This window comes from Cherax quadricarinatus, chromosome 43 (genome assembly GCF_038502225.1).
Source record: "Cherax quadricarinatus isolate ZL_2023a chromosome 43, ASM3850222v1, whole genome shotgun sequence".
NCBI classification, from domain to species: Eukaryota; Metazoa; Arthropoda; class Malacostraca; order Decapoda; family Parastacidae; genus Cherax; species Cherax quadricarinatus.
The window spans coordinates 15,877,284-15,890,313 of NC_091334.1; the positions used below are offsets into that span (position 1 = coordinate 15,877,284).

At 39.6% G+C, this 13,030-nt stretch overlaps 1 protein-coding gene across 2 annotated transcripts in view; it reads left to right on the forward strand.

Annotated features, from left to right (window-relative positions):
- Positions 1-13,030, forward strand: part of LOC128694289 (threonine-rich protein-like) — a 65,394-nt gene that overhangs the window by 1,686 nt on the left and 50,678 nt on the right. Inside the window, exon 2 of one of the 2 annotated variants that reach the window (XM_070093610.1) lies at positions 10,882-11,007. The exons of the other annotated variant lie outside the window; for it this stretch is intronic. Coding sequence (XP_069949711.1) covers positions 10,882-11,007 — 126 coding nt within the window. The remainder of the gene's footprint in view (positions 1-10,881; positions 11,008-13,030) is intronic. 2 annotated transcript variants of the gene reach the window in all.

Here is a 13,030-nt window from a genome sequence, read left to right on the forward strand (position 1 = left end):
GCGGCTTGATAAGATTCAGGATTGTTTTTTAAAACGGTTTGTGACAGAGTCAACTAGAGGAAATAACCTGCTTGACTTGGTTCTTGCCAGCAGGGAAACTCTAATTAATAATCTTGAGGTTAATGATGAGCTTGGGGAAAGTGATCACAAATCACTCAGTATTAATATATTATGGAATTTCTTTAATAATGGCAATCAAGTCTCTGCCCCTGACTTCTGCTTGGCTGATTTCATAGGACTGAAAAATTACTTGGGTGGGCTGAACTGGAATGACCTGACTATGGGTTAGGTAGGTGGTGATGATTGCTGATATGACGTTTTCCAGGGCATAGTTCTAGCTGCTCAGACAACTTGTGTTCCCAATAAGGAAATCAGATCAAGCAAAAATGATCCTAAATGGATGAACAATAGATTAAAACATCTCATTGGTCAAAAGAGAGGCATATATAGGCAAATCAAAAGAGGAGAGGTGCAATTAAGAAATCGATATATTCAGTTAAAGAGAGAAATAAAAAAGGGAATAAGAAAAGCAAAAAGAGATTGAGGTTAAAGTTGCAAGAGAATCGAAGACTAACCTAAAAGGATTCTTTCAGGTATACAGAAATAAGATCAGGGACAAAATAGGCCCACTCAAAAGTTACTCGGGCCAGCTCACAGACAGTGATAAGGAAATGTGTAGAATTTTTAACACATACTTCCTCTCGGTTTTTACTCGCGAAGATACTAGCGATATTCCAGAAATAATAAATTACGTAGAACAGGATGATGATAAACTATGCACGATTAGGGTCACAAGTGACATGGTCCTTAGACAAATTGATAAATTAAAACCTAACAAATCCCCAGGCCCTGATGAACTGTATGCAAGGGTTCTAAAGGAATGTAAAGAGGAGCTTAGGAAACCTTTGGCTAATCTTTTCAATATATCACTACAGACTGGCATGGTGCCAGATAAGTGGAAAATGGCAAATGTGATACCTATTTTCAAAAGTGACAGGCCCTTAGCTTCGAACTATAGACCAATAAGCCTAACCTCCATAGTGGGAAAAATTTATGGAATCGATAATTACCAAGGCAGTTCGTAGCCACCTTGAAAAGCACAAATTAATCAACGAATCTCAGCATGGTTTTACAAAGGGGCGTTCCTGCCTTACAAATTTATTAACTTTTTTCACTAAGGTATTTGAGGTAGATCATGGTAATGAATATGATATTGTGTATATGGACTTCAGTAAGTCTTTTGACAGGGTCCCACATCAGAGACTATTGAGGAAAATTAAGGCACATGGAATAGGAGAAATTTTTTCCTGTTTAGAGGCATGGTTGACAAATAGGCAGCAGAGTTTGCATAAATGGGGAGAAATCAGAGTGGGGAAGCATCACGAGCGGTGTTCCACAGGGGTCAGTGTTGGGCCCCCTGCTGTTCACAGTCTACATAAACGACATTGATGAGAGCATAAAGTGCAACTTAAGCAAGTTTGCCGATGACACCAAAATAGGCAGTCGAATTCATTCTGACGAGGACATTAGAGCACTCCAGGAAGATTTGAATAGACTGATGCAGTGGTCGGAGAAGTGGCAGATGCAGTTTAATTTAGACAAATGCAAAGTTCTAATTGTTGGACAGGAAAATAACCATGCCACATATAAACTAAATAATGTCAATCTTAATATTACAGATTGCGAAAAAGATTTAGGAGTTCTGGTAAGCAGTAATCTGAAAAGTAAAAGGACACAATTGCAACTAATGTCACATTAGTTGCACTTGTGTCCTTTTACTTTACATAGTGTCGGTAATTCTACCAACATTATTACAGTAATCTGAAACCAAGACAACAGTGCATAAGTGTTTGCAATGAAGCTAACAGAATCCTTGGCTTCATATCAAGAAGCATAAATAATAGGAGTCCTCAGGTTGTTCTTCAACTCTATATATCCTTGGTTAGACCTCATTTAGATTATGCTGCACAGTTTTGGTCACCGTATTACAGAATGGATATAAATGCTCTGGAAAACATACAAAGGAGGATGACAAAGTTGATCCCATGTATCAGAAACCTTCCCTATGAGGATAGACTGAGGACCTTGAATCTGCACTCTCTAGAAAGGCGTAGAATTAGGGGGGATATGATTGAGGTGTATAAGTGGAAAACGGGAATAAATAAAGGGGATGTAAATAACGTGCTGAAATTAACTAGCCTAGACAGGACTCGTAGCAATGGTTTCAAGTTGGAAAAATTCAGATTCAGGAAGGATATTGGAAAGCACTGGTTTTGTAATAGAGTTGTGGATGAGTGGAACAAACTCCCAAGTACAGTTATTGAGGCTAAAACATTGTGTAGTTTTAAAAATAGGTTAGATAAATACATGAGTGGGTGTGGGTGGGTGTGAGTTGGACCTGATTAGCGTGTGCTACTAGGTCAGTTGCTGTGTTCCTTCCTTAGGTGAATGTGACCTGACCTGACTAGGTTGGGGCATTGGCTTATGCCGGTAAGAGACTTGGACCTGCCTCGTATGGGCCAGTAGGCCTGCTGCAGTGTTCCTTCTTTCTTATGTTCTTTTCTGTACTAGACTGAAGAAATCACTGGCTGGCAAAACTTTTCAACAGTGATTCCCAAATGTTGATTCCCAAATGTTGCACAATTCTCATTCTTCAAGACACACATGCACACCGCAATGGAGTTGTAGGTACCAGAGTGTTAATCAACTGCTGTGGGGTGTAATTGAAAGACATCAATGGGAATAAGTCGCTGTTTGACTTTTGGGTTATCCTAGGTTCTCTACACTGCTGCTATGTATGATAATCTGTGTAACTGTATTTGTGTATACCCGAATAAACTTACTGATCCTCCAGGTTAATAAATGGGACAAGATCTTCAAACTGCAAGCGGTGAAATGTCTTTAATAGGTGTCTTGATTCCCACATTACAAGATGTCTTGGGAAAGTGGCAGTTTTGCACCTATTTCCATACCTCTATTGGCTTTGTTTACCTAGCAAGAAATGGGTTCGTACTTAGGAGTTGACTGTCTCGTTGGTGGCTCGAGTGGTTGTACCTTCACCAGTCGTCTGAAGAACCTGGGTTTGATCTCGACACAGTGATGAATAAGATGCACGTGCAATGTCTGGGTATCACTAGTGCTGAAACCTAAACTAGTAATAAAAATACCAAGTGTTGGCAAATGTCTTGATATACCTTTTGATGTGATGATCCCAGCACAAGTTCAGATTTGTTTATTTCCACCTGATACATTGTTTATAACTGAGCATAAAGTAGATACCTACTGAGTTGCATCCTGGTAAAGAGGATCAAGGGACCCAAAGAGAATAAATCGGGCATTGTGGTTAGTGAGTTTATTTAGGTACAGGTATGCACAAGTACCATTATTTTACCTAGTAACTTGTGTAAATTACATAGGATAACCCTAATAATCCAGATAGTTTTCTGGTATAAAAAGCTTCTTTCTTGTTCAATATTGAATTTAGCTTCCAAGAAAAACTTAATCATTTACTTGCACATTTTTAAATATACAATCAAGTTATTCAAAATAAGGCAAATGGTTATTTCTTGGGCAAATTCTTATGGCAATAATCTTTTAGTTTCCTTAAACACAATACACAATTGGTGACAAGTTAGTTATGCAGATTTATTGGAAAGTCCCCCTATATATATAGGCATATATAGGCATATATAGGCAAATCAAAAGAGGAGAGGGGCAATTAAGAAATCGATATATTCAGTTAAAGAGAGAAATAAAAAAGGGAATTAGAAAAGCAAATAGAGATTATGAGGTTAAAGTTGCAAGAGAATCGAAGACTAACCCAAAAGGATTCTTTCAGGTATACAGAAGTAAGATCAGGGACAAGATAGGCCCACTCAAAAGTTCCTCGGGTCAGCTCACTGACAGTGATAAGGAAATGTGTAGAATTTTTAACACATACTTCCTCTCAGTTTTTACACAGGAGGATACCAGCGATATTCCAGTAATGATAAATTATGTAGAACAGGACGATAATAAACTGTGCACTATTAGGGTCACAAGTGACATGGTCCTTAGGCAAATAGATAAATTAAAACCTAACAAATCCCCAGGCCCTGATGAACTGTATGCAAGGGTTCTAAAGGAATGTAAAGAGGAGCTTAGCACACCTTTGGCTAATCTTTTCAACATATCACTACAAACTGGCATGGTGCCAGATAAGTGGAAAATGGCAAATGTGATACCTATTTTCAAAACAGGTGACAGGTCCTTAGCTTCGAACTATAGACCAATAAGCCTAACCTCCATAGTGGGAAAATTTATGGAATCAATAATTGCCGAGGCAGTTCGTAGCCACCTTGAAAAGCATAAATTAATCAACGAATCTCAGCATGGTTTTACAAAGGGGCGTTCCTGCCTTACGAATTTATTAACTTTTTTCACTAAGGTATTTGAGGAGGTAGATCATGGTAATGAATATGATATTGTGTATATGGACTTCAGTAAGGCTTTTGACAGGGTCCCACATCAGAGACTATTGAGGAAAATTAAAGCACATGGAATAGGAGGAGAAATTTTTTCCTGGATAGAGGCATGGTTGACAAATAGGCAGCAGAGAGTTTGCATAAATGGGGAGAAATCAGAGTGGGGAAGCGTCACGAGCGGTGTTCCACAGGGGTCAGTGTTGGGCCCCCTGCTGTTCACAATCTACATAAACGACATAGATGAGGGCATAAAGAGCGACATCGGCAAGTTTGCCGATGACACCAAAATAGGCCGTCGAATTCATTCTGACGAGGACATTCGAGCACTCCAGGAGGATTTGAATAGACTGATGCAGTGGTCGGAGAAGTGGCAGATGCAGTTTAATATAGACAAATGCAAAGTTCTAAATGTTGGACAGGACAATAACCATGCCACATATAAACTAAATAATGTAGATCTTAATATTACGGATTGCGAAAAAGATTTAGGAGTTCTGGTTAGCAGTAATCTGAAACCAAGACAACAGTGCATAAGTGTTCGCAATAAAGCTAATAGAATCCTTGGCTTCATATCAAGAAGCATAAATAATAGGAGTCCTCAGGTTGTTCTTCAACTCTATACATCCTTGGTTAGGCCTCATTTAGATTATGCTGCACAGTTTTGGTCACCGTATTACAGAATGTATATAAATTCTCTGGAAAATGTACAAAGGAGGATGACAAAGATGATCCCATGTATCAGAAACCTTCCCTATGAGGATAGACTAAGGGCCCTGAAACTGCACTCTCTAGAAAGACGTAGAATTAGGGGGGATATGATTGAGGTTTATAAGTGGAAGACAGGAATAAATAAAGGGGATGTAAATAGTGTGCTGAAAATATCTAGCCTAGACAGGACTCGCAGCAATGGTTTTAAGTTGGAAAAATTCAGATTCAGGAGGGATATAGGAAAGTACTGGTTTGGTAATAGAGTTGTGGATGAGTGGAACAAACTCCCAAGTACCGTTATAGAGGCCAGAACGTTGTGTAGCTTTAAAAATAGGTTGGATAAATACATGAGTAGATGTGGGTGGGTGTGAGTTGGACCTGATAGCTTGTGCTAACAGGTCGGTTGCCGTGTTCCTCCCTTAAGTCAATGTGACCTGACCTGACTAGGTTGGGTGCATTGGCTTAAGCCGGTAGGGACTTGGACCTGCCTCGCATGGGCCAGTAGGCCTTCTGCAGTGTTCCTTCGTTCTTATGTTCTTATGTTCTTATGTAGAGCATTTTGGGCAGTCTGAAGACTATGATTTAAATGGTTTAGAAAACCATAAAGTTGAAGAATTAGACACTATTGCAACATTTGGGGATCTTTGTTGTTGAAAGTTTTGCCAACTAGTAGCTTCCTCAGTCCTGTATAGAGAAGAATGGTGGAAGATGAGAAGGAGTTTGAGGTAATCAGTCTCTCAGCCTTGAGTTGATGTGTTCAGTCCATCAATCTCGAGAAGAGTACAGCATTCCACAGAGAAGTGGGCTTATATATTGCAGACAAGTAAATTGAGTCAACATCATGTTATCTTGATACAGGAAATTCTTCAATGCTTGCCTAACCTATAGGCATGACCTACTTGCACCAGTGGAATTTTCCACTGGTGACCCCACCTCCTGCTGTTTAAACTTGACTCGCAAAATCGTAATGACACGATTGCAAACAAACCATACCACGGGTGGGGTTTGATCCCACGGTCAGAGTCTCGAAACTCCAGACCGTCGCGTTAGCCACTGGACCAGCTAGCCACTTGCATTTGTGGTCACAGTTGTGCCTATGCTAACCTTTCTATGGTGTAGAAATATACCTAGTTGGACGAATCTTATTGTGGCTAGCTGGTCCAGTGGCTAATGCGATGGTCTGGAGTTTTGAGACACTCTGACCGCGGGATCAAACCCCACCCGTGGTATGGTTTGTTTAAACTTGCCAGACTGCAGTATATAAGCCACTTTTCTGTTCACTTGTAGTTTTCTAATAGATTGATGACCTGAACACAGACTGAAGGCTGAGGGACTGTTTACCTCAAACTCCTACTCATCTTCTACCATTCTTCTCTATAGTGGACTGAGGAAACCACTCGTTGACAAAATGTTTCTAGAGTAAAGATTACCCAGATCTTCTATGGTCAAAATGCTCTGTAAATATCACTTATTCCTACCCAGGTCTTTTAGTAGACAGTGAACAATGCTGTTCATTAAGGCCAGTTGTGGAATCCAGCTACTGTATACAGTATACCATATTCCTTAGAACATAAGGAAGGTAAGAGACCTGTGTGTAAATATTAGAAGCTCCAATATATAGGACAGTAAAGTAACCATCCCTTCCAGACACTATACTGACATGTGACTGCAGAGTTCGTAAGGTCCTAATCATAATCATAATCCTTGTTATAATCCCTTCATACATCAACATGAAGAGAAGAAAGAAGAGTGTGCCAATAACATCACAGTTTCATGAAGAATAACAATTAGGATAAATTCATCAGAAACCCGCTCTTGAGAAGAACCTTTGACTGTGTTTAGGTCCATTCTGGACAATTGTCAAGTCACAACTGAGGTCCAGGGGGGAACTGAAGTGAGGCTCTTCTCTTAAGTGCAAGTTTTTGGTGAATTGTTCCAACCATGGTATTTTACTTGCGTATTCTTAACTAGGATAAAAATAGCTGTCCATCAAAATGTGCGAAGACAGTAATTATCATTATTATTGATGTACACTCAACAGCTCCATTTATTCTATGCAAATTTTGTAACCTTAAAAATAAGCAAACAACTGTTACCGTTCAAACATTGAAATGTTGGGAACATTTAAAATCCCTCTCTGTAATCCTTGAAGTGCAGGTGCATAGCATGTTTGTCAGGAAAATACTGAAAATGGGTCTAGATTTGCACACTGAAGTAGTACTGTAGTTGCTTACGAGAGCAGTAGCATATACATACTACTGTAATACGTATTGTAATAGTGCCAGTGAACATTACACACTTGATGTTGGCAAGTAAAACGGCATAAATGCCACCATGGCTGAAAATAGTATTTGTTATATTCTACTTAGTTTTGTATTCATCTGGTGGTAGAGGGACTGAAGCAAAATTGTCAGTACATTATGGTCTAAAATTGCCTTGAAAGTGACAAACTAATCAACTTTGTGATGTCTTATCTAGTTTGTGGGGAGGTCTGACACAGGCATGCTATGCTGTGAATGGAAAGACTGTTAATGCTTGAGAAATAGGTCTTGCATGTTGTGAACATCTACTTTAATTATAACTGCCTGGAGTGTGTTCGGAGGGTCATTACCCTCACAGCTCAGTCTCAAACCAGGCCTTCTGGTGGATGACCTGATCAACCAGGATCTAGATGCTAGCCACACAAAGTCCAGCCTAAGCACCACAGCCTGGCTGATCAGGGACTTGATAAACTTTAGTGCTTTCTTTAAGACAGTTAAGAGGTCTGTTAATGAGACTAAGTATTGTGTGTATTAACCCTTTCAGGGTCCGTCCCGTAGATCTACGGCTTTACGTTCAGGGTCCAAACCGTAGATCTACGTCATGAGCTCAGCTCACTCTGATAAACTGTGAGTGGTACATTTGGGCCTAGATATGACAGAATACATCTGTGTGGTATGTGTGCACCACATAAAACAGATCCTGCAGCACACTGTGTATAATGAGAGAAAAAAACTGAAATCATGATTTTTCGATTAAAACAGCGACTTTGCAGTGTTTTTTCGTATGTTTTTTATAGTTGTATTTGCGATTTCTTGGTCTCATTTGATAGAATGGAAGATATATTACAGAAATAGAGATGATTTTGATTGGTTTTAGCACTGGAAATGGCTTGAAACTGAGCTCAAAGTAGCGGAAATGTTAAATTTTTGCCGATATTCAAGAGTAAACAAACGACCTCACACGTCTAATACACGCCAGTTGGTGGGTCTAATATACATTCACAAATATGGTGATGATATTTATACAATTATTACAGTATTGCATAACAGTAAATCTTCTATTTTTTGGTGTGAATAAAAATTCATTATGTGAATAAAAAATCAAAATGGAATTTATTTGTAAAGCCTCAAAATGTAACTAATGAACAGAGGAAATGTTAGTTTAGTTCCAGGAATACCTACGTTGTTTTTCTGGAGCCTATTTTGAAATTGGAATATTTTGAACTTTGTGTTAAATTGGCCAAATTAACAATTTCCGATCACTTTATTTTGTAGTTGAAACAGTTGACTTGGTGATTTCTTGTGCTCAATCGATAGAATAGAAGTAATACTAGTGAAATAGCTAAGAATTTGGTTGATTGGAATAATGTAATTGGCCTAAAATGGGAGTCAAAGTCGGCAAAATCGCCGATTCGTAAATACCGCTGACATATCAAAATTCGCGAGAGCATAGTTTCGTCAATTTTCCACCAAATTTCGTACTTTTTGTTTTATTACCTTCACAAAAACATTCTCTACGATTTCATAAGAAAAAAATAACTTTTTTTTTTTTTAAATTCTTGGACACTGGTGCGTGACTTCAGATTTTGGCCTTGGACCCTGAAAGGGTTAATGAATTCAAAACTTTATATGAAATGAAAGCTCCAAAAATGTCATAAATTTATGGTTTCTATTTTATTTATTTATTTCTTGTGTATTGTACAGTATTTTTTTTTTTTTTCATCAAGTTGGCCGTCTCCCACCGAGGCAGGGTGACCCAAAAAGTGGATTGCATTTTCTTGGACTGCAAGAAGGCGTTTGACACAGTTCCACACAAGAGATTGGTGCAAAAACTGGAGGACCAAGCAGGGATAACAGGGAAGGCACTACAATGGATCAGGGAATACTTGTCAGGAAGACAGCAGCGAGTCATGGTATGTGGCGAGGTGTCAGAGTGGGCACCTGTGACCAGCGGGGTCCCGCAGGGGTCAGTCCTAGGACCAGTTCTGTTTCTGGTATTTGTGAACGACATGACGGAAGGAATAGACTCGGAGGTGTCCCTGTTTGCAGATGACGTGAAGTTGATGAGAAGAATTCACTCGATTGAAGACCAGGCAGAACTACAAAGGGATCTGGACAGGCTGCAGACCTGGTCCAGCAGTTGGCTCCTGGAGTTCAATCCCACCAAGTGCAAAGTCATGAAGATTGGGGAAGGGCAAAGAAGGCCGCAGACGGAGTACAGTCTAGGGGGTCAGAGACTACAAACCTCACTCAAGGAAAAAGATCTTGGGGTGAGTATAACACCAGGCACATCTCCTGAAGCGCACATCAACCAAATAACTGCTGCAGCATATGGGCGCCTAGCAAACCTCAGAACAGCATTCCGACATCTTAATAAGGAATCATTCAGGACCCTGTACACCGTGTATGTTAGGCCCATATTGGAGTATGCGGCACCAGTTTGGAACCCACACCTAGCCAAGCACGTGAAGAAACTAGAGAAAGTGCAAAGGTTTGCAACAAGACTAGTCCCAGAGCTAAGAGGTATGTCCTACGAGGAGAGGTTAAGGGAAATCAACCTGACGACACTGGAGGACAGGAGAGATAGGGGGGACATGATAACGACATACAAAATACTGAGAGGAATTGACAAGGTGGACAAAGACAGGATGTTCCAGAGATTGGACACAGTAACAAGGGGACACAGTTGGAAGCTGAAGACACAGATGAATCACAGGGATGTTAGGAAGTATTTCTTCAGCCACAGAGTAGTCAGTAAGTGGAATAGTTTGGGAAGCGATGTAGTTGAGGCAGGATCCATACATAGCTTTAAGCAGAGGTATGATAAAGCTCACGGCTCAGGGAGAGTGACCTAGTAGCGATCAGTGAAGAGGCGGGGCCAGGAGCTCGGACTCGACCCCCGCAACCTCAACTAGGTGAGTACAACTAGGTGAGTACTGTTTTTGCAGAGGTACCCAGAATACAACAGTTTAGAAGTATATACTGTACATATAAAAATACACAGTATATCCCTCCAAACTGCCAATATCCCAAACCCCTCCTTTAGAGTGCAGGCATTGTACTTCCCATTTCCAGTACTCAAGTCTGGTTATATAAAATAATCGGTTTCTCTGAATCCCTTCACTAAACATTACCCTGCTTACAATCCAACAGCTCGTCAGGTCCCAAATACCATTCGTCTCCATTCACTCCTATGTAGCACGCTCATGTATGCTTGCTGGAGGTCCAAACCCCTCACCCTCAACACCTCCTTTACCCCCTCCCTCCAACGTTTTCGAGGACGACCCCTACCCCGCCTTCCTTCCCCTACAGATTTATACGCTCTCCATGTCATTCTACTTTGATCCATTCTCTCTAAATAGATATTTATTTTTCCACTTTGTATAATTACTGATATTTATTTATCAGATTTTGATTTTCATTTATAGATGCACAAATTATTTTTTCAGACAACTGTACAGAGATTGACACCTGTGAGGAGTGTACTTTGACTGAGTGCCAGTGGGTACAGTGTCTTTATGAAGATTCCAGCTGCCAGAGAAATGATCCGGCAGAATTCTGTGAATTGAAAGAGTGTATGTGATGTATAGAAAATTTTAGCATTTACTAAATTAATCAGTACGCATGGTGTCGGCAGTTTAATGTTTTCAACATTGGTACATTGGTGCTATGCTAATCATTGTTAGGTATGTTTTCAGCTACTGTCTCAGAGTACATTGCTGTATTTTCTCAACACTGTTTCAGTTGGCTTTGGGTAGATTATGACTATAATAGGCATTTAATAGACATGGTTTTTAAAATGGATTTTAAAATTATGCATGTAATTTGGTATTTTTTCATGATGGTACTGAGGGTAGTGTGTAGCTTCATTAATTTTAACCCGTTAATTGTCCAAACATAGATCAACGTTGTTACCGCTAGCATTCCAAACGTAGATCAGAATTTTATTTTTCCTCCCTTCAAATTTGGCACGACTGGCCTGAGATGCCTGGTCAGTATAGAATGGGTCTTAACACTTGGTGTTTGTAGTATTAAAAAATCTGGGACCACTTAGTACCTTGTGGGAGCACCAGTTCAGTTAAGCGCCCACTAGAGTAAACAGTGTGGCAAACGCCAGGGATTCACTGATGTCATGTTATATGAACTCTTTGACTATCACGACCCCAAATCCTGAAGTGTCTGTGTCACAAAATATTAAAAAAAAAAAAAAAATTTCTTATGAAATGATAGAGAATCTTTTCCCAATGGAAAACTCGTGGAATTACTCTCTCACGAAGTTAGCGATCTCAACGATATAGTATACACATTGGCGATTTCACCCACTTTGAGCCCTATTTTCGGCCAGTTCCATTGTTCCAGTCAGTCAAATTCATAGCTATTTCTTTAGAACCTCCATTTGTTCTGTTGACTTGAGTACAAGAAACTGCCCATTTACTGATTTCAACTACCCAATAAAGTGGTCAGAAATGGGCAGTTTGGCCAGTTTCACACAAATTAAAAGATACCAATTTCAAAATAGGGTCCAGAATTATCAAGACAGACATTCCTGACACTAATGTAACATTTTCTCTGTTCATTAGTCACATCTCCAGGCCCCTCTTATATTACTCTTAATTTCCATTTTGAGTTTTTCTCACAAAAAATAGATGATTTGCTGTTATGCAGACTACTGCATTATTGTAAAAATGGTACAAATAATATCAGTGCACTTGTGAAAGAATATTAGACTTGCCGTTTGACGTGTATTGGACGCGTGGAATGATTTTTTTTCTTGAACATCAGCAAAAATCGAACATTTCCGCTACTTTGAGCTCAGTTTCAAGGTCCTTTTCATCGTGAAACCAATCAAAATCATCTCTCGTTCTATAATATGTCTTCCATTCTATCAATTGAGACCAAGAAAACGAGAATACAACCATAAATACTATACGAAAATACACCTCAAAGTCGGCATTTTAATCTAAAAAGTTTTTTTTTCTCATTATGCAGTGCAGTGTGCTGCAGGATTTTTTTATACTGCACACACTGACCACACAGACCCATTCACTCACGTGGACCTACCAGCTTTCTCCTGCTGAAGCTGCTAGAATTTTGGCGCATTAATATGTCTGAAACACTGGCTCGTAAGACATATAAATACGACTGAAACAGTCAAAGGGTTAATTAACACTCCCCTTTTAAGAGGAAAGTGATGCTGACCCTGAGTTTAGTAGCTTTGAGATGGATGTGGCCACAAGCGGTCAAGGAAATATCAAAAGCTTCGATAGTAATCCATATGCAACATTTGTGCAACATCCTTTCATTTTTGATACCACTGGTAGTGTCATCCTACCAAAATGTCCTATAACCTATGCCCTGATTAAAGAGAAACAATTCGGGAATATGTGTAATACGCGTTTGGCAGGCTGGCTGGCAAGCAGGTTGATTGGCTGACTGACTTTGGCTGTCTCTATCCCTGTCTCTGTCTATCCCTATCTGTCTGTCTCACAGGTACACATATACATATACAGGTATTATTTATAGTGTAAATTACCTAGGATAACCAAAAAAATCCAGACAAAGTGCTATATTGTGCTTGTAGATTTTTTTTTTTTCTTC